The 23,420-nt window shown below is 37.9% G+C and overlaps 1 protein-coding gene across 9 annotated transcripts; it reads left to right on the top strand.

Moving 5' to 3' along the window:
- The first annotated feature begins 6,639 nt into the window (after positions 1-6,639).
- LOC110936637 lies at positions 6,640-17,800 on the top strand. Of its 9 annotated transcripts, XR_002590171.2 has the most exons (9): positions 6,641-7,012; positions 11,902-11,981; positions 13,376-14,329; positions 14,412-15,090; positions 15,414-15,892; positions 15,977-16,468; positions 16,567-16,750; positions 16,983-17,236; positions 17,323-17,800. XR_002590171.2 is itself a non-coding variant. In XM_022179044.2 (2 exons), the coding sequence occupies exon 1, from the start codon at positions 6,713-6,715 to the stop codon at positions 6,983-6,985; it is 273 nt and encodes a 90-aa protein (XP_022034736.1). In that variant the 5' UTR covers positions 6,640-6,712; the 3' UTR covers positions 6,986-7,012; positions 8,713-9,103. The 9 variants fall into 9 exon arrangements, 2 of the variants coding, with proteins under 2 accessions (XP_022034736.1, XP_022034735.1); XR_002590173.2 differs by lacking the exon at positions 11,902-11,981 and having other exon boundaries at positions 6,640-7,012; XR_002590177.2 differs by lacking the exon at positions 6,641-7,012 and having other exon boundaries at positions 11,899-11,981; positions 16,567-16,763.
- The last annotated feature ends 5,620 nt before the right edge of the window (positions 17,801-23,420 follow it).

Genomic DNA, 23,420 nt, shown 5'->3' on the forward strand with positions numbered 1-23,420 from the left:
ATGAAAGCTTTAAAACCTCCCTTTTCATCCACGAACATATCCCAACTGAAACCTTCTGGTAGTTTCTCATCATCTTGATCAATAACACGTTCTGCTGTGGCTTCAGATGATATGTAATCACTCCAGCTGAAATCTACAACACATTCTCTTTTGGAGTCTTCAATCTTTCTCCCATGAGCTGTCTGCGGTTCTTGGGATTGACCAACTTGTTGATAGATAGCTTTGCGGTAGTAATCATCTTTCCCGAATGGATTCTGTGCTCCGCTAGCTTCTCTTCCTTTGCACTCCCGCTTGAAATGGCCTTTTTCCCTGCATTGAAAACAAGTAACTTTAGATTTATCAAAACCTAAAGTTGAAACATGAGCATCTAAAAAGTCATTTCTCCCGGTAATGGTTTTGAATTTCTCAGCCCGACGAAGAACACTTGCAAGACACCATTTGATATCCATAAGTTCCATTTCCTCAGCGTCTATTTGATCGTAATCCTCTTTAGTGAGCATAGGATTTCCGATCCAACCAGCAACTAGACCTTCATAGGATAACAGAACTGAACCCAGAAGTGCCATATGATCTTTAGCAGTGTCTTCGGAGAAGCTTTGACCTTCTGGAAGGTTGAGAGCTATGTTGCATTGAATCACATATCCGTTTCCAGTTTTTGTACTCTGAGACTGAAAACTAGTGTTAGTCTCTTTTGGATTCACACTTGGAAACGATGAAAACCCGCTGCTGCTCTTATTTGAACCCTGATCAACTTTTTCTGATGAATCTCCAGCACTGAAAGCGGTTTGAATCTTTGGACTTCTTTCAGCTTCAGAAACTGGAATACTACCTTTATAGTACATTTTAACATCCTGTTGACCACTCGGGTTATTCATCCTCGCGATCTTTTGCTGCTCAAGATCCTGACTCTCAATTTTCTCAATAAACTGACCAATTGTTAGTTTGTCATAAACACCCGTGTTTTTCAGTATCATCAAATACGTTCCCCACTCTTTCTGAGGTAACGCATCAGCCAATTTATCAACCCATTCCTCACGACCTTTTTCAACTCCCAACATCGATAACGATCGCACTAAGTGACAGTATCTCTCAATCAGCTTTTTAGTATCCTCTCCCGGCAAACTGCTAAACAAATCAAATTCCTTTTTAAGCAATGCCTTCTTGCTTTTGATCATACTTTCACTACCCTCGAATTTTACTTTAAGAGCATCCCAAATTGATTTTGCAGTTTTGTCGTGTTGTAGCAGAATGAATATATCTTCTTTAATAGCCTGATGTAACAAACTGATCATCATTTTCTCTGCTCTGTACATTGCATGTTCTTGTTCTGAGAATTTAGATATCTGTTTAATGACTTGCAACTCTGTTCGAGGCAATGTGTACTTTTCCAATATGCATTCCCACGATCTGAGATGATTTGCCTGAACCTAGTTTTCAAAGCGATCCTTCCACCCATAATACTCCTCAATGCTCATCAATTTCGGGGGTTTTGAGTTGTTCCCGTCTCATTTTCTAAGTTCATTGCTTGAGCAATTGCGGCTGGAGTAGTCGATGTAGCAAAGGCGTTGCAAAACTCAGAATTCATGATGACTTAGCACGATTTTCAAGGCAACTGACAGAAAAGCGATTCACCACTGAACAGATAAGCGAACCAAGTATAATCCAAATAAGCGATTCTGAATGAATATATAAGCGATCCAGAAAATGCTTGGAGCGATCCAAAGATTGTTCTAAGAGCGGTCCAGAAAGTAACTTTCGAGCGGTCCAGAGATGTTCTAAGGGCGGTCCAGAAAGGAACAAATGAGCGATCCAGAAATATGCACACGAGCGGTCCAGACACTAATTTGGAGCGAACCAGACTCAAAACTGTACGAATGAGCGGTCCAAAACAGTGAATTACGAGCGGTTCATGATGACGTCATTTGAGCGATCCATATTCCGAACATGATTTGGTCCATAAAAACTTTGAATTTTGACTTCAAACTTTCCAGGATTTATCTAGACACTATTGCACACAATCTGTGAGAAATTGAATGAATTTCAATCGTGAAATCTCCCCGAATCAGAAAAAAAGGTGTAGAAGTGAGAAGAAACAGTGAAATCCGGCTATAATCTGCAGAAAACCTCCTTCCAGGCTCTGATACCAATTGTAGGATCGAATGTTGACCCGAACGAGTCGTTCAGAGATTAACTCTTGCGTTTCAGATGCGGAATAATAAGAAATGCAAGTAGATATAGCTTGTTCTTCCTCCTAATTGCTTGTTGTATTGATTAGAAACGTTTTATAGCTCAAACGTCACACCGGCAGAGCTTCGGCGTGGAATACAATCAATCACTCTGTGGATCGCTTCTGATAACACCTATTTATAGAGTTTTGGAATCGCTCATATGGACATGTTCATATGAGCGGTCCAGGTCAGCCCACATAAGCGGCCCACATGTGCCATAAAAGCGATCCAAGACATCTATGATCCTATGAGCGACCCAGCCTCCTAAAACTTATACAGACTCCTGTTTTCTCGTATTTCGTGCCCTATGCTATACAATATAATGTAACACTTGATCCTAGACACCTAGACGGAATCAACAAATGTAGTGCACCAACACAAACTATAGTACTACGTTGCTAAGGCAGGTAGACAGCATTCCACGTGTAAACATAAAAACAAGCATACATTTAGTCACGTAATACATGCAATCGGTTAGCGTTCAAATAGTTTGAATAGTGTGTTCGATTGTGGTTTTGATATGTAACGTATGTAACACCCAAAAGTGCTAAAGCAAAAAGGGGTTCGAGTATACTCACAGTGATTGATTATGGATTGAAGGGAGCGCTGAGAGTAGGGTTAGCCTGAATAGTTCGATGGCATAACAATGAGCAACGCGGAATTGTAAACAAGTGTGAATGGATCGAATAGCCTGGTCGATCGAACAGCAGGTTCGATCGAACGGGCTGTTCGATCGGCTTGAAAGTCCGTTTGAACAGTCCTGTTCGATCGGCTGGTAGGCTCGATCGGCTGGACCATTCGAGTGGATTGTTTCTTCCTCTGATGTGTTTGTGTATGATGGTTTGAACATTTGAAGTTTTCGTTGTAGTGTTTGAGAACACTGAAGTGTTCTTACCTTTCAGGTTGATCGATCGAATGGTCTGTTCGATTGGCCGGCTTAACCGATCGGCTAGGAACTTCAGAAGTAGTTCTCAGCAGGATGTCACTCGATCGAACAGCCTGTTCGATCGGCTGGCACTCCATACTACGAACGAGTTGCAAAATCGATTAAGTGCTGAAGCATAGTATCTCATGATCCGAAGAGTAATGTTTACCAAGCGATTAGCATGTTCGATCAAACATCACCTCGTCAATAGCATACTTCATGAAGTTTGAAAAGTGAAAAGTGTGGAACCATGTGCTAGCTGATCGGCTGGCTCGGTCGATCGACTGGTATGTTCGATCGACTGGGCTGTTCGTTTGAACAGCCTAGCCGTTCGGCTAGCAATTCTGACCTGGTCGGCCTTTCGTCTAACACTTGGCTGTTTGATTATTTGTCATGATTTTAAGGTATTTTGACAGCAAGTTAAACCGTAGAACGTGGGTTCTTACTTGCTTCACCGGTTCGGACAGGAATCACCCAAGTCCGGCCGGTGAACTGTTCGGAACGGTAGTTTGATGTTTAACCCGAAATCGGTGAACCTCGTAGATGGAATCCAAATCTTGAACCTCTTGACTATTAGAATGATTAGTTAGTTGGTTCGAGCTTCGTTTCTATCGGTTTTAAGGTTTTGAGTGTAAAAGAGTTGAAAGAAAGTTGGAAATCCTTCCATGAAAATGTTAAGATTCTTACAAATCCTAGTTTGTTTATGTGGAAATCGGTCAGATCTAAGCTATTCACAGTTTAATGAGGCCAAAGTATGATGTTCTTCGAGAACACCATGATGACATCACCCAAGAACACTTAGATCTTGGTGATTTCACGGTTAGAAATCAAGTTTTGAAAGATAGAAAGGTGTAGAATCGTGTAATGATAAAAAAAACGTACAACAATTAGAGTGAAAACTTACCGGAGTTGAGAGAAATCTGAGAAAAGGTGAAGAACAAGGGCTGGTTCGGTCAGAGCTTTCCAAAAGTAGAAAGAGTGACAATGACAGGGCTATTTATAGGCCTCCCAAAGAGAAAGTGTCAACCGATCGGCCAGGATCTCCGATCGAATGGCCTGCTCGATCGAACAGCCTGTTCGATTGGCTGGCCTGTTCGATCAGGATGCTTCCTGTTCGATCAGCAACCCTTTTCGAGTGTTTCGCGACGGTTTTCGATATTTCGATTTCGATGGACGATGATACGAATACGATAGAGTTTCTAGCCAAATTACTTTCAGTCCCAACTACTATGTCTAACATACAATCATCTATAAGTCACGTTTCGATGTCGGTTTCGATTGAGTTTGATTGCTTTTCGAGTTTCGATTGATTCGATTGAATACCACACAACACATAAAGTAAACACGCACAAGTAACACATAAGGCCCACGCACACGTAAGTATTACCACACCAGTTTCGCATAGTTCGAGTCTCGAGTTCGATTAATGAGTCGATTAACTTGATTATTGATTGATTAACTTTATCGCATTGTTATTTCCTACTATTCACAGTCGTAATTCGGTCGCATTGATTAAACATTCGATCATTTTACTTAGACATCACTTACTCCACATAATACAAAAAGTAAAGAGAAACATTAACAGTCAAAGAAGTCAAAGTTGACTTGGACTTTGAGTTTGACTTTGGCATTCGAAAACACAGGGTGTTACATACCTAAAGGTGCTGGTCAATTTCATGAAGTTGCTCCTTGAACTTGATTTTCGCATCTGCCTTTGTCAAAATATATGTTCTTTGCTCACTGCCATATACATGCTCAATAGCTACTCGTTGTTTTCAACACACTCCCAAATAATGTGAAATCGGGACTTTATATGCTTGCTTCACTTATGGAACATTGGGTTTTTTAACTATGGTAAACATTGAAGTATTATCCATTATTAACATCACTTGCTTCGATTTTCTTCCAGTAAATTCACTTATCAATTCTCGCAACCAAGGAGCCTGAAAAGTTGCTGAACTAGCTACCATGTATTCAGCTTCACATGATGACAACACCATTGCACGTTGTTTCTGCGAACACCAAGTAATTGGTGCAGAACCATAATCAAACACGTGTCCCGTCATACTCCAACCATCATTATCATCAATATGGTAAATACTATCACTGTAGCCACATAACATACTTTCTGCTTTTCTCAGATAAGTAATCCCATAGCTCGCAGTTCCTTTCAAATACCGAAGTATTTGTTTAATAGCTACCGCATGACTCTGTCTTGGATTTTGCATGTACCAACTAACATTGCTAACTGAATAAGCGAGATCCGAACACATCTATAGTAAATGACGCAAACACCCAACTATTTTCCTATAATTGGTTGCTTCAACCTCCACTTCGTTTTCGGCTTTCGATAACTTTAAATTTGGATCCATTGGATCAAGAACCGAATTACACTCGTGCATCCTCGCTTTTGTTAAAATCTTCCAGTGTTAAGCTTCATGTTTGTTTTAATTCCATTGGCGCCTTGTGAAAGTTCAATACCCAAATAATAAGTTAAGTTTCCAAGATCAGACATATCGAACCTTTTCACCATTTCTTTCTTGAACTCATTAGTAATAGACAAACTTGAACCTATAATAAATAAGTCATCAACATACACAGCTAAGATTAGTAAAGAGTTACCCAAAATCTTTCAATACACGACTTGTTCTTTAGTACACCGTTGGAATTTTAACAATTTCAACATTGAATCTAGCTATATATTCCATGCCCTCAGTGCTTGTCTTAACCTGTACAACACTTGTAAAAGCTTGTAAACTTTATGACTTTCTTTCGGTTTAACGAATCCTTCCGGAATCCAGTTGAAGTACATAAACATCTTCCTCCAAATCACCATTTAGAAACGCTGTTTTCACATCTAAATGGTGTACTTCGCAACCTTCCACGTCTGCAAGAGAAATAAGAAACCGGATCACGTTTTCTAATACGTATACGGGCGTGTTATGGGTTATACTCTTTTCGTCATCCACACATTGTCCTGTCACGCCGTCTTAAACATCGATTTTCCAACCATGAAAGGCAATTAGTATCGTTGTGGTCGCCATTAGGTCTAGTCTAAGAAGTGATACAAATTGTATGTGTAGTTAAGTCCGTCGCACCTAAAACTAATGCTTGATGTTTGCTTTGTTTTACCCATAAATGTAAGCATTATATTGAAAAACAATTAAAAAAATACGCAAGTAGCCAAATATCATTTTTTTTCCTCATACCTTAAAAAGATTCACGAATCAAGCTCGAGCCGTGTTTTGGCTTGTTTAAACTATATCAAAGCGAGCTCGAGCCGAGTTTTTTTAGCTCATTTGAGATTGCTTTCAAATTACCACAAGCCATGCCGAGCCGAGCTCGATCTTTAAGCCTTACTCACAAGCCTAATTCGACCTCAGAATAGCAGGCTCTAATCAAGCTCGATTTTTATAAAAACATAATGAGCTGAGCTTTAGTGATACACAACCTAGGCTTGGTTGACATAGCTCGTTTCCACCCTTTGTAAAAAAAGAAAATCTTTAAAAACAAACCAATATGATTGCAAAGTAAGAAAAAAACAAGTAGGTTTCGTAAGATGTCAGGCGAGGTGCCGGCGGAATGCGATCGGATTTACCAGTCATTGTTGCAGTGCCACCGGCGAGTCCCTGCCGGTCCGTCTCGTGAAGCCGCGTGCCGCCACCTGAACCGTTCTCTGGCCGAATGCATGATCGCCTTCATTTGCCCTGAGGAATCAGCGGCCGTTAAGACCCTTTGTGCCAATCAAGCAACCGCCGTTAAGCGGTCTCAGTGCCAACAAGCCCAGATCTCTCTCGCCACCTGCATCTCTCTCCATCAAGATCCATCTTAAAACCCTAATCCCCTATTTGTAGAACAGGTTAGATGCTCATGATTTTGCCCTAATTTGTAGATGATTATCACTGAATTGGTAATTATCGTGCTGATTTGTTACTAGTTTGCGTTGATTGATTGTTTATTGTTAATCTTATACTTCATGTTATATGACCTGAGATAGAATAACTTTGAAATGTCATCAATGCAATTCAATTTATGATTATATCTATAGTAATCACAGCATGAATAGCACTTAAAGTATAAGAGTGAAACTAAACAATCAATCAAATAAATGCATGTTAATTGCAATACTTTGTTATAGTTTAGATACTTAAGGGGCTGTTTGGCAACATCTGAATCGTTAAGTGCTGAACCAGTAAGAGGTCTGAACCATTAAGAGCTTCTATAATGCTTAACTGTTCAGAGGCAAATGTCTGACCAATTCAGATTAGAGGTCTTAACCATTCAGACTTTGTATAAATCTTAACCATTCAGAGATAAATGTCTGAACCATTCAGACATCTGCTCGTGAAACAAACAGTCTGAACCATTAAGTGCTGAACCAGTAAGGGATCTGAACCATTAAGAGTCTCATTAAGAGGTAAACAAACAGCCCCTTACACGATTAGGTAATAATCACCTAGAAATTATCTTGTTTTTGGGTGTTTAAGAAGGTAGAAAATATCATCTACAATTAATCTATAAGTATATGTTGAGTAAACTACTATCATTCCTAGTAACCTAAAGATGGGATTGTAAATTCATGTTAGAAGATTTACTTGTAATGACGTTTATTGTTTGTTACAAATAAATAATTGTCTTATGTATTTTATATGCATGTATGTGTTACAACTGTATGTATATACATACTGTATGTGTAATATTAGTTACAACGTATATATAGTTATAAGCATTTAAACCATTAGGAGCACAGGTTATGTTACTGTTTCTAGTTTTGTTTGATGTTTGTTGATGAAGATTGTAGAAATCATATTCACCCAATGAAAACTTGTCCCATATTTGATTTAATGAAGTTTAAGAGTTAAACCGTAAATATCGTGGTTTTATGTTGACTCATAGGAATAGGTTCCTAAGCACCACGGAACACCACACCCTTTTAAAACCAAGCCCGTGTATCACATGGCTTTTATGTGTACAAGCTTACATTTGATGCTTGAAATAGCTATTTTTTATAAGTAAAGTAACATATTTATGACATAGTTTATACTTGTTAGACGTAACATGTGCTTTATGTATGTGTACTGACCATATATGTGTATATACCTGACGAAAACGTTAATACAATAGTGTTACTGTGTTAGTCGCAATCCCCATAAGACATCTCCGTCACTGTCGATTCGGGCTTAGTAGAGTTAATTATACGGATGGTTCTTATCAGCCTTCTGAGACGGATGGTTCTACACAATTTTATCATTAACTCTTTGTAATCATTTTGATGGACAAATAGGAATGAGACCTAAAGAAAGCACCATCTGGTGCTTTGTCGGTTCTAGACGATCAAGAAAGCAAGTTGTTCTTACGTAATGTGTGGGCCACTGGAGACGCTTGTGTTCGCAACCGGCTATGCATTGACTAGAAAAATACTTGGTGGGTGTTGCCTAATTTGGGTTGGTAATATATTGAAGATGAAGAATGAATATGGTATAGAATAAAAAAAAAATTGAAATTGTTGAAGATTATGATTTTGTATTGAAGTTGTAAATGGGTTCACTTCCCCTGCAGCTGGAAATCTGCACCAAATGGTCTCCTCACTTCCCACTTTCAAGGCAAGTGCACAAGAACACCCCGAAAGAATGGAACATGGAGTTAACACATTGACCATGAGATGGAGCCTGTCAAAGAGGAAGAGTTGAGTTAAGATGCAAGTCGAGCGAAGAAGCTCAACAACGACATCGGCAGTTGAAGAGACAGGGATCGAAGGGCTGTTTTTAAATAAAAGTGTATAAGGGATATCTCAACGCTAGTAACTTAGACATATGTTAGTGTAAGAGGCAAAGTCGAATTCTATAGGACCAATCCTTATGAAACCCATGAACTACCTTAATTTGACGATCACAACCTCATATATATTTTAATTACAAAATAAAGAATAGAGTAAACTGTCATTTTGGTCCCTGAGGTTTGGTCACTTTTGTCATTTCAGTCCAAATTTGAAACCTTTTGCATCTGGTCCCTCCCTGTGGTTTTCTTTTTATTGCCATTTTGGTCCAAAAATCAAATCAGCTCATATTTCTCAAATTAATTTCTACTTTTTTGTCCTTTTACTTAGGGGCAAAATGGTCATTTTATAAATAAAAAAAATGTTTAAATAAAAACAAACTCCGCACTCTCTCTCTCTCTCTCTCTCTCTCTCTCTCTCACTAAAAGCAGAGTAACTTCATCTTCCCCAAATGCAACAAACCCTAATACCCTAATCCAGCCGGCCGATCTGCTTCAAATCACAAATCTCTAAACTCCTGCAATCAACCTTCAATTCCTGCCGGCCAAACACCATCTCCGACCACCGGAACCACCTTCGTATCATCGACCTTTTCTCCCCTATACTTCAACCACAACCATCATCCATTTCAGATCGACCGGAATAAAGTCACCGGAATCAAAATAAACAACTCACCGATTGGATTCACGTTGCCCCAGTAGGTTTCCACCTGAGGGTGCTGCAGAGGATCTCCGTACACCTCGCTGGTGCTTGTTAGCAAGAACCGCGCACCTACCGTTTCAGCCCTAACGTGTCGCCTCGGGTTCATCAGTTGGACCGATTCAGTGACAGCGGTGGTGGCGATGGCAATGCCGATGAGTAAAAATACAAGACGCTGTTCACGGAACATGTAATGAACAACGCGATTGACGGTTTGTTTGGCTTCGGAGAGTAAGATTCCGACGTCGGTTGGGACTCCGGGGGCCGGTACGTCAACTCAGATTGCATATTGTTACTGTGTGTGGGATTGAGATTGAGATTGTGATTCTATCTCTATATGTAAATGTACAGAGAGAGGGGAGAGTGGTAGAGGTGGAGAAGAAGTGGAGGGGTGTATACAGGGTGGGGAGTATGGTTCAGTTCTAGAAACTCGATTATGCCATTTTGTTATGCAGAAGAGATCTAGAGAGAAAGAGGTAGAAGAAGAAGAAGAAGTGGAGGTATTTATTTTCTTTAAATAAAATAAAAAAATAAAAAATGAAAATTTTGCCCCTGAGGAAAAGAACAAAATAGTAGGAATTAATTTGAGAAATATGAGCTGATTTGTTTTTTTAGACCAAAATGGCAATAAAAGTGAAACCACAGGGACCCAAATGCAAAAGGTTTCAAATTCGTACTAAAATGGCAAAAGTGACCAAACCTCAAGGACCAAAGTGGCAGTTTACTCTAAAGAATATTGAAATATCCATCATTAAAAGTGTGTGTGTATATATCATCACAAGGATTCCATTAGTTTTTGATTCGGCAGTTTATCCCGGTTAGTTGAAGCGAAGTGCTGCAGTAGTCAATTAGTTTTTGCGTTTGTGACCCGACGCCCATAACTAGGTTCAACTCTGAAATACCATCACTAGGATTAAAGTCCTCAAACCAATCAGTAGTTGATGGTATGTAACATTCGTCGATTGAATCTTTCTCAGCGTCGTTTCTTCTTCTGTAGACCTTTGTGGCATCCACAGGTGGTATTGTGAATTCATCTGTCGTAGGCTGATATGTCATTTCTAATGCGGTGATGTTTTCTTGTACTACAACAGCCTTGTGTAATGGGATGTTGTCATTAAATAGGTCTGTCAATAACGTCGAAGTCTGCTGTTCATGCTGATTTATGTCTTCTAATGGCGTTGTCGGAGCCTGTTCATTTTAATGATCATCAGTAATGATGTTGTCCGAGGCTGTCGCATGCTGTTGATCTCACCGATTTAGGTTTTCATCATCCACATGCTGATGGTTTTCATTGCCATGCGTTTCTTCATCCTTGTCAAATTCATCATATCTTCAACATCTGACAGCGGCCCATTGTTGTATATATATTTTTCCATGTCGTCAATCATACGAGATGTTATATACTTTATGATATGCATTTCCACAACTTCATTGAAAATTTGGTGCCTTTTGTTGTATTCATGGGTATGGGTGTACAGAAGCTACATATAAATGTGTAAAAAAACCAAATGATATTAACAATGATATTTTAGTTAACATTTTAAAGATGTTCATAAAACATACCGTTAGAAATGCAACAGACCCATTGTATTGTGAGTCCAGTTTTTTCCAACCTTGCCTAGTTTGTTTAAGTAATTCTAAAACAAACGAGCACCAATCCAGCTTCGAAATGTCTTCCTCTTTGTCAATGGCAAGCAGAAAACTTTGTTTAACTGTTGTTGACTTTGTAATCTCTACAAATAACGTGTTCCAGTAGACTAAAAAATTTAACTTGAATAGCCTGCCAGCATTTGTTTGTTTTCTCATTGCTTTTGCAACCAATGAATGAATAATTATGTTGTTGTCGGGCCACTGGTTTTTGAACTCATCAATAGTTGTCTCGACCCCATCAGTAGCAGTATTTTTTTTTTCAACTATCGCACCTTTCCGAGGCTTATTTTTTTCAAGTACCGGATTTGGTCCTTTTGGAATACCAAACACATCATATACTGAATCTCTCGTGATTCATATCTTATGATTTCCGATGTTTAGTGTGTTGTATTGCTCGTCATAGTTTCGTAGGAGCTAAAAACCTAGATGTGTGCTTCTAAAACTAACCTTTATATCAAAAACATGACCAAATCCCATGCTTTAGACATCCGCTATCTGTGCTTCTGTAAACTGTCTTATTGTATCCAAGAAAGCAGGACTACACCTAAGACTTAATGCCTCATGATGATATGCATAGTACGGTCTTGGTTCCGCTACTTTAATCGTCTTTTTACTCTTTGCAGGATCCATCTGCATGACTTGTTTCGACGGTTTGATCTTCTTTATGGGCTCCTCAAAATCATCACCATCTTCATCGGTTAAAGTATTTGCCCTCTTTTTTGTGTTTTCAGCCTTTCTTTCAAATCTTGAATTGGTGCTTCAAAATCATCATCATCTTCAACATTTACTTTCTTTGGCCTTTTATTTAACTTTAACTTTCGAGCTTTGTTTGTTATCATCGGTTGAATGAGGGGGGGGGGGTTTCAAATTCATCATCATCATATCAGCACCCCTTACATACATATTTCAAATAAAAAAAAATCACACACGTTACTTTTTCAAATCACAACAAGCGTGATTATTTTCATAGCTTGTGTTACCAAAATTCTTATAAAAAACATTTGACCGAGGCAGGTATAAGCAAAAATCATTTAACTCCACCAATTTACATACCAGGCAAGTCAGCAATATCATGTTTAAAAACGGATGAAGATGATGAACATGATGATGATGAAAAGCCCCAATATGAAATAACGCATACATCATTATGAGAGTCAGTTTCTAAAACCGCAAGTTTACAAACAGGGGGTGAACACGATTATGATCAAAAGCCCCAATATCAAATAACGCAAGTTACTAACAATCAATCTGACCAAACGCTTGTTGTGGAAAATCATGATATCAATAAGCATGTTACCAAAATCAATTTCACAAACCGCAAGTTATAAAGTCCCAAACCGAATGATCATAAATCAAACCCTAAAGTTGGGGATTTTTTTTGTGAAAACCTGGATTGATGTTCGTAGAGTGCATCGGATCGTTGCTTTTTTTGCTCCTCCTCTCTCTTTTAGCTACCATTTTGTTCACCATTAAACGAATGTTCAGTATCCGCATGTTTTGTAATCGTAAAACCAATGATAAAAAAAGGGATGAACAGATGATTAAAACGAATGGTTTACCTCTTTAATGCTGTAATCATCATTGCTGTTTCACTTCAAATCGATACACGTTTTTATCAATTTTTTTCGTCGAGCCGACATTTATACTTCAACGAGATTCTTAGGTTCTAATTTTGTATTTTGATTTGAGAAGATGATGTAGCCGGGTATTTTGACAGGTTCAAGTTACGATTTTAACCTTTTGGTATGATAATTACGTTTTTGCCACCGTTAATCATCATCAATTTAATCACACAGATCGGACGGTCTATATAGTCACGTACGTAATGTAATGATTAGTGGTAATGTATGATAACGTCTGACTAGGTTTGATTTCTGATCATTCGTTTAATGGTGAACAAGCTATGAAAATAATCACGTTTGTTGACTTGCCTGGTATGTAAATTGGTGGAGTTGAATGATTTTTGCTTATACCTGCCTCGGTCAAATGTTTTTTATAAGAATTTTGGTAACACAAGCTATGAAAATAATCATGCTTGTTGTGATTTGAAAAAGTAACGCGCGTGATTTTTTTTTTTGATTTGAAATATGTATGTAGGGGGTGCTGCTGATGATGATGATGATGATTTTGAACCCCCCATTCAGCCGATGATAACAAACAAAGCTCGAAAGTTAAAGTTAAATAAAAGGCCAAAGAAAGTAAACGTTGAAGATGATGATGATTTTGAAGCACCAATTCAAGATTTGAAAAAAGGCCAAAAACACAAAAAAGAGGGAAAATACTATAACTGATGAAGAAGGTGATGATTTTGATGAGCCCATAAAGAAGATCAAACCGTCGAAACAAGATATGCAGATGGATCCTACAAAGAGTAAAAAGACGATTAAAGTAGCGGAACCAATTAGGACGGAACCAAGACCGTACTATGCATATCATCATGAGACATTAAGTCTTAGGTGTAGTCCTTCTGTTTTCTTGGATACAATAAGATAGTTTACAGAAGCAAAGATAGCGGATGTTAAAAGCATGGGATTTGGTCCTGTTCTTGATATAAAGGTTAGTTATATAAGCACACATCTAGGCTTTTGGCTCCTACGAAACTATGATGAGCAATAAAACACACTAAACATCGAAAATCATAAGATATGAATCACAAGAGATTCACTATATGATTTGTTTGGTATTCCAAAATGACCAAATCCGGTACTTGAAAAAAATACTGCTACTGATGGGGTCGAAACAACTATTGATGAGTTCAAAAACCAGTGGACCGACATCAATAGAATTACTCATTCATTGGTTGCAAAAGCTATGAGAAAACAAACAAATGGCGGCAGGTTATTCACGTTAAATTTTTTAGCCTACTAGAACACGTTATTTGTAGAGATTACAAAGTCAACAACAGTTAAACAAAGTTTTCTGCTTGCCATTGACAAAGAGGAAGACATTTCGAAGCTGGATTGGTGCTCGTTTGTTTTAGAATCACTTAAACGAACTAGGCAAGGTTGGAAAAAAAATGGACTCACAATACAACGGGCCGCATTTCTGATGGTATGTTTTATGAACATCTTTAAAATGTTAACTAAAACATTATTGTTAATATCATTTGATTTTTTTACACATTTATATGCAGCTTCTGTACACCCATGAATACAACAAAAGGCACCAAATTTTCAATGAAGTTGTGGAACTGCCTATCATAAAGTATGTAACATCTCGTATGATTGACGACATGGAAGAGTACATATACAACAATGGGCCGCTGTCAGATGTTGAAGATTATGATGAATTTGACAAGGATGAAGAAACGCATGGCAATGAAAACCATCAGCATGTGGATGATGAAAACCTAAATCGGCAGGATTAATAGCATGCGATAGCCTCGGACAACATCATTACCGATGATCATTAAAACGAACAGGCTCCGACAACAGACTTCGATGTTATTGACAGACCTATTCAATGACAACATCCCATTACACGAGGCTGCTGCAGTACAAGAAAACATCATCGCATTAGAAATGACAGATCAGCGTACGACAGATGAATTCACCATACCACCTGTGGATACCACAAAGGTCTACAGAAGAAGAAACGAGGCTGAGAAAGATTTAATGGACAAATGTTACATACTATCGACTACTGATTGGTTTGAGAACTGGACTCCTAGTGATGATATTTCAGAGTTGAACCTAGCTATGGGCATCGGGTCACAAACGCAAAAACTAATTGACTACTGCAGCACTCCGCTTCAACTAACCGGGGTAAGCTATGATGATGGTACACGGGAAACCTCCAACAAAAATAAGAAGGTACACTCTTTTGAATTCAAAAAATAATAACACATGGCATGTAATAGTACACACAATTTAACATAATAACGAATATTTTATGTAGTAACAAGTGTTACAAAAATAAAGCATGGTTTATGCATTATAACGCACGTTTAAAAAACCCCATATTTTATAAAAATATTTATGTATATTCTAAAAAAATAACGCATGTTTAAGAATAAATTCACGCTAGTTTGGGAATTAATAACACATGTTACGAATGCACTTTCCTTGGGTAAAAAAATCACGCTAGATTAGGACATAATAACGCATGGTAGTGTAATGAAATTCAAATCCTACAGGTGTTGTTGAAAAACATGGACAATAACATAAATAAATACATTGCTCTCGTTACGGAAATGAACAATATCGTTACCGACGCAAAGGAAAAGTGTTACTGGAATCCAAATATAATGAGAATGTGTAAAAGATAGGATGATGCAGTTAAGAATACCGTCTCAACGACTGATCAAGTAACCTCTGGAGGTGATGAAGCTCTTGTAAACAAAGTTGGAGAGGGTGGTGATAAAATTCAAGAGTTAAGAGGGGATAAAGATGCAACCGTACAAAAAGAAAACACAGGAAAAACAAAAGCTAGACAAGAATTTGTGTAATTTGTTAAGATTAACGGCAATTTAAGTTAAATGATGAGAAAACGTTTGTGATTTTATAGGTTGTGATGATGTTGATAATGTGATAGATGACAATGGGGGTATTTCAGACTCATGCCTGGCTGCATTACAAACCATAGAACCAGGTGTATACAACCAGACGAGAGAAGGTAACAAATCCGATCATTACTATAAGAGTAACCGTCTTCTTACTTGTGTATACCAAAAAATAACCTACTTGATCATACAAACAGTGATACAAGCAGCAACAGATGTGGTACACGAAATGGAACAAGATGTAAATTTAGCAGAGTCCAGTCAGCAAAAATCACAAAGACTTAATACAGTAACTGAGTCGATGTTGAATGAACTAGAAAAGATAAACCCTGACGTCTATGGTAAAGAAATGCCTCCCACCACATCCGCTGAAGAAACAGATGTAGTGACGGATGCAGAAATGCAGTCGGTGGAGATGCTTTTAAGATTGGCTCCCATCCTACAAACGTCAACTGACAGTAAACAAAAAACTCATGTGACTACTAACGAAAAAATGGATGAAAAGAGATTGTATGAACTAGTGAGAACGCATATAAAAAAGTGGAGGGATAAGAACGAAAAACGAATGGCAGAATTAGGTGACGTATACCGATCCCTTACTGCAATAGGATAACTAGCTTATATGAGCCACTCCTGGAACGTGACCAAACGATCATCTGTTACCTCTTAGCTCCGATCGGAAATATTAGGTAAGTTCAAGGTTTTATTTCCTTTAAAACGCTTAAAAGATTGACCTATTTATGTTCACCATTTGTTGAAAACGGTCCTTTTTGGTTTTAAACAACAGCTCAGTGATGTACAAGCCTAAAAGCGGAGTGGAAACATTAAAAATCATTTTTGAAAGCTTTCACCCATCGCAATTCGTAGCTTCAAATGGAATGGACGCTTTTGTAGATGTGTTGAACTTTGAAGAGAAAAAAAGGGACAAAAAATCATCACCATACAGGCTGTTCTTGCAAAGTACAATGATTGTAAGTTAATAACGTATGTACTTTTCCCTATTAATCACGCATGTTATGTAGGTATATATGTTAATCACGCATGTTATATGTTAATGCACACATATTAAATGTTAATCACGCACGTTATATGTTAATGACGCATGTTTTATGTTAATGCACACATATTGAAGGATAATCACGCATGTTTTATGTTAATGAACACATACAGTTTAATAATAACAAATATACATATTTTTTGCAGCCTGACGTAATGTATGGGCCTAACTACAATGACAATGAACGATTGAAAGTATTTGCATCAAACCTAGAAGATATACTAGGTAAATATGAGGTCAAGAACTTAACACAGTGGATCTTATCTTCATTCCAGTACTACTATCTGATCATTTCTGGTGCATATGCTTTCACTTGAAAAATGGCGAAATTGAGTTAATTGATAACTCTAGGATTAAACAATCGTTTAGCAAACGCTACCGTGGGCGCCCCGAAATGCTGGTAATTCTTGAAAATTCAACTTTATATACAAAACGACTATATATTATAATGAGTATGTACTAATATAATTTGTTATCTGATTATAGCGAAAAGTTCTAGTTCTATACCTAAAAGACAAGATACGACAAAAAGAATGGATAAAAAACTTGTAAAACGACAAGCATAATATGAAAAGAAATGGATTTGAGAACTCTTCAAAACGGAGTTCATTGTGGTGTCTTCACTATGAGACATATGGAGACGTGCAAAGGCAAATCACCATGGAATCTGGGTTTTGTGAACGAAGATAAAAAGACCATTCAAGATTCACAGCTTCGATTCTTGAGATACCAGTATCTTAGTAAGATTGTATTGTCCGACTACAATCTTGTAAGGAAACAAGTCTTTGACAAAGCTAAGGAATTTGCGAAGACCGCAAGCACCGTAGATGTGTTGAACGATCTAGATAACAAAATCAGGGATCGATTGGATGAGTTCTTTAATTGTGACAAAGTGTAAACAAATGCTATGTCGTAGAATTACTTAGTTACAATCATATTTGAATTATTCTTTTTTATTTTTTTTTATTTTGCTGATTACTCATATACTATATTATCAGATAACATGAAAAATGTAAACACAACGGGCATGTTTCCTTATTCAAACACAAATTCGATACAAGAAAACCACATAGATAAACATAAAAGCCACATGGTTAAATTACCCAGATTCATAAAACAAACAGAAAATGCTTCATAATACAAACACACATGCTTGCACCAGTCAGAAAAAGGACTCTAAAAACTTGATCTTTCAGATGTATAATTGTTGAGCATGTCAATTATTGGTTCAGAAGTCACATGTCTTTTGGAATTTTCTTAGAGCAGTACGGTTAATAGATAAAATTACGCTTGTTCAATAATTGAGTATGCTAAGTAATACGCAAGTTCTTTTTATAATTTATTTCGAATAATAATGCATGTTCCGAATAATAACGCACGCATGAAATGAATTACAGAATACTAATGTTTTTATAAAAATATTAAACAAACAACAAGTTGCTTTATAAAATAATAGTACTAATAATTATCATATCTACAAATACCCTTACAACGACATGGCTGGTAATTATGTTTGAAGTTTAATTTCACTGACCAAAATCCTTCACCCAACCACCCTATTAAATTACAATCTTCCTACTAAATCAAAATCCCAGTTGATTTTTGCCAAAAAGATAACAACCTAAAAGAAGTTACAAAAATGTCTACAGATCCCGCAAGTACAGCGATCAAGGAACTCTTCTCCACCCGCAGGTTGATGAAACTTGCAACGGATGTAAACTCCACCAACTGTGTTTTTGATGTGCAGAGGAAGGTCCTTGACCAGCAGAAGATGAACCAAGAAGTGTGGGGAAAACTACTTCAAGAACTAAAATCTTCATTAAGGGACGAAGGCATAAAGCTCATGAGGGATCAGTCTTCTGCCGATCACTTGGTTTACTCCTATCTGAAGGATGCAGTTGAGACGATGCAACATAAGATGGAGTCCAGCAACAAGGAGCTTGATAGGATATTCACATCAAAATAGGTGGTATTTCAGCTTTATAAAGGCTTTTGATGTTTGGGGGTATGTTATAACCTTGCTTTTGTGAAAACTTCCGGTATGTTTTTGGTGGCAATGACAATCAAATGTCATATGTAGATATATTTAAAAATATCATATAATGTGAATTTTATTATGTTTGGTAGCTTTGATACACCTGTTGGTGGTGTTTGGATTGTCTTGTAAGAAAAAAAAACATGTTAATAATGCTTGATAGTTGAAATTACGCATGTTGTATGAATTACAACGCATACAAAAACCCAGCCTTCTTGCTACAAAATAATTGTGAACAGGGGTTAACACAGGTTATACAATGTTAAAAAGGGGTTAAATGGTCAGTTGATTTAGTCTTGTATATTCACGCATGTTAGGTTAAGGTCCAATATAGTAAAATAACGCATGTGAAGTTTGAAAGGTTCATGCTTGTTATCAGGGTTAAAAGGGTCAGTTGAGTTGTTTTTTTGAATATTCACACTTGGTACACTTAATCACGCATGATAACTTAAACATAAGAAATCACGCATGTGAAGTATGAAAATCACGCATGTGAAGTGTGAAAATCACGCTTGTTATGATAAAATCAATTTTGAACACAGGATGTTATTTCGTAGAAAAAGGCAAAAAAAATGTTTAAATGTATGCAATTGTTGTTCAAGAATCACTCGTCATCATCGTTAAGGTCTTCCCATTCAGAATCGCTATCATCGGCTTCGTCTATCTCCTCATCCTCTTCCTCTCCCTCACCTGTTTCTGTCTCATCATCCTCTTTGTCTACTAAACCAGGATTAGTCTCTAACTGAACTACTCTTCTTTTCTTAACCTTCTTCTCGGCAGCACTAGCTTTACCCTTTAAAACTTCACAAGTTCGGATATCATGCCCTTTAGTATTGCATACACTGCATGTCCGACTTCTCTTACCTTTTCGACTAATCATCTGGTCTTTCTTTGATTTGATCTGCTTATGTGAACCGCGTCCTTTGTTCCTTATACCGGTTGGCACACGGACTGTAGGTGGAGCATCAGTGTTCGGTTTCTAGTAATCGATTAACCTTGAATATCTATCAAACTTAGGGTCAATAGGCTTGGTTATGCGAAGTTCATCAACCATTTCTTTCATTTGCCTCATTTGATCCCTGACTAGAACTAGCTGAACAAAATCTCTGATCTAATTACTAACAAGATACTCTCCGGTATTCATTATCTCATACGCAACCTCCTTAGCCTTTTTATGCTCATCATTATCCTTAACTTTTAAATCAAATGTGTTATTTAGATCATTCGGTACCACGTCTTTCGTCCATCTTCTGATAACATACTTATTGGGAATTTCTTTCACTTTGAACATCTTGAACACAAAGTATATATGTTTGCACAACTATCCATTTTGTTCAAACCTACGACAACTGCATGATGCAATTACATCCTCCCCCTTCTTGAAACAAACCTACATAAAAAAATTGAAAATTAATATTCATGTATAATTACGCAAGTTGTTACGTAATAACGCAGGTTGGCTGCTCCTACATACTGTTACCTCTAGAAAACCTTCACCATGGGCTTTGAAATCTTTCATAGTTATCATCAACATCGGTTCCTTGATTTTAGTCTCCTTAGGGAGGCACTTAGACAGAGTTGCATATAACTCTGCCTGTTGATCACAAAAGATGGACCTCGTGTAAATTTTCATAGCATGGTCCTCTAAGGTAGTTTCAGACCAGTTATCTGGGGTTATATTTCTAGAAATACGGTCATTTGTTCGATGGTTGAACCTTTTCACATCCATTGCCCCATCAAAATGGTTAAAAAACTCAACAAGGGTAAGTTAAGAATTTGCCACCTGACAGAAAAAATGGTTTTCGCTCTCTGATCTGGAGGTGGTTCGCATGAGCCAAGACATAGGCTCATGACGATAGTACGCTGGTATCCACGAAGATCTCATGCCAAACATATCGTCAATCCATTTATTCTCGGTTAGAGCGAATTCAATCATTATCAGTTTCCAATCTCTCTCAAACGTTTCTGGCACAATCGAATCAGTCCACACAAGTCACACATACGTCTCTTGAAATCCTCATTGTTACACAACTCATGTCCCACCTATTAAAAAAAAGAATGGCATAAACATTGACAATAACAGAATGTAGGAAATAATAACGCATCATGAAGAATTAATCACACTTTTTGTAAAAATGCATATAAAAATCAGAAATATTTATAATTATTACGCATGTTGTAATTGTAATCACGCATGTTGTAGTTGTGTCTAACCTTATCGACAACCTTCTTCATTTTGTGCCACATACATAATTTGTGCCTACTCTTATCGAACACAACCTCGATAGCTTGTTTCATCGCCGGGTCCTGATCAGTGACGACTGACGGGTGGTCCGTAGGACAACCCATAAATGGGCTAAATATATGCACATCTCATGCTTTATTCGGTTAATTGTGGGAATTTGGTAACTACGGTGCATTGGTATTTGCAGGTGTTAAAGTGCATAAAAGTTGGATAATATGAAGTTTGGATGGATGCTAGATGATGGTGGAAACAAGAAGTGCAGATTCCACTTGTAATGAAGCAAACAAAGAAAGGCATCACAATCAGCACCGTAACCTACGGCTCTTGCCGTAGGTTACGGCTCCCATCTGGAGCCAAAAACCATCGCCGTAAGACAGTGTCAAGGTGGCGTCAGGACATTCTGCTCGCCGTAAGCTACGTGAGCGCCGTAGCTTACGGCGCTTTGTTGACTGCTGCTGACCTGATGACCACCGTAAGCTACGGCGGGTACCGTAGCTTACGGCGCCGACTATCCCAACATGTAACTTAAGCATTTAATTCACTTTTGATGATGGTTTTTATGGGTCTTATCATATGTTTTTCGGTTACACACTGATTGAACACGAATTTTGGAGCATCTTTGGAGACTTGGAGCTTGAAGAACATTGGTGAATCTTTGTTTTGATGTTAGTGATTTCTATGAACATTAAGACTTTTGTTATGATGTTGATTCAAGCCATGAGTGGCTAAACACTTTGTGATCATCCTGGATTGAAGGTTTGCTTGAGACATTTCATGTTGGATTTTTTAATTTCTAGATTAACAATCTTTATCTTTGTGATTTGTTTGTTATGGTGTGTGATTGCTTTGTTGTAACTTGTTGATTCTTATGTTAATCTAATTAGAAACCATACGTTCTTGGTGTCGTTGGCAATCGAGATATCATGGGTACAGTTAGGCTTGGGTAAGGGTTGATTGATCATCGGGTATCAACCTCACGTTCTAGGAATCTAAGTACTTAGTTCCCTTTCATCACTGCAAGTAGTCACACATGAACTATGTCTATGTAGTTCTTTCTAGTGAAATGATAACATGAATGTCAATTGAAACCTGAAGTCTAGGATGGTCATTCGTCTCTAATTTGTTTACAACCAAAACTTGTCTTCTGCAATTTAATTAGTTAAATTTAGTTTTAAAACCAATTCAATCAAATCAACTCTTGAACTTTACTTTCATTGCAATTAGTTTAATTTTAGTTAACTTAGATATACACTTAGATAACATACATTCCACAAACTCCCTGTGTTCGATACCCACTCACCGCTAGCTAATTAGTTGTATTTGGATTAAATTTGATTGTGACCACGACATCACGTCAAATTTTGGCGCCGTTGCTGGGGAGTAGTGCGCAACGTGTGTTATTTTTATTCTTTTTAAGTTTGTTATTTTTCTGGTTTACGCTGGGTGTGTTAGTGTGCAGGTATTTACAGGTACATGCGTACTAGAAGCTCTCACAAGCTATCACCATTGGCATTTGATCCGGAAATTGAGCGAACGTTAAGAGGAAACAGAATTCTGTTAAGAGAGAACAGAATCAGCGGTTCACCAACAACACCAACTACACCAATCATACCACTTCGATACATGGATCCACCACCACCACCACCCACTACGGGTGAACTTATACCACCTTTCATACCATCATCCACTCAACCTTCACCAAATACCACCATGCCTAACACCACCACCGGCCCTACTCCACCTCATGATGTTACACCAACCAACACCACACAACCCATTACCACTCAAGAAGAACCGACACTTACCTTTAGCCCTTCTACTACAATTCCACCTCTCACTCATTTCTTCCCAGGTGCGGGTCAATCATATTCAAACTATACAATCGCACCAAACTCAACCATTGTCCATGCTACTTCTAATTTCAGACCATCGAACCAGTTGGGTTTTCAATATTTGACTCTTCCATTTGGGCAATATTCGGGTATAGGAGGAGATGGATATGATGAAGGGTATGAAGAGTTTGAGGGTTATGAGGAAGAAGGTTATGCATATGGGGGTTATGGAGATCAAGGGGAATTTGCTTATATACAAGGTCAAACTCAAGGAATGCCAAGTGTTGGTGGAATTCCACAACAACAACTTATACCACAACATATTCGACCAAGGCCACAAGGGCCACAAGTGCAACGTCCTATACCATTGCAGCAAGTTCGTCCACAAAATGCACAACCACAATTCCAAAGGCCAATTCAACACCCACCGATGCCACAACAACCGTTTGAACCACCATTCGTACCTCAAGGG

The sequence above is a fragment of the Helianthus annuus genome, chromosome 7 (genome assembly GCF_002127325.2).
Source record: "Helianthus annuus cultivar XRQ/B chromosome 7, HanXRQr2.0-SUNRISE, whole genome shotgun sequence".
NCBI lineage: Eukaryota > Viridiplantae > Streptophyta > Magnoliopsida > Asterales > Asteraceae > Helianthus > Helianthus annuus.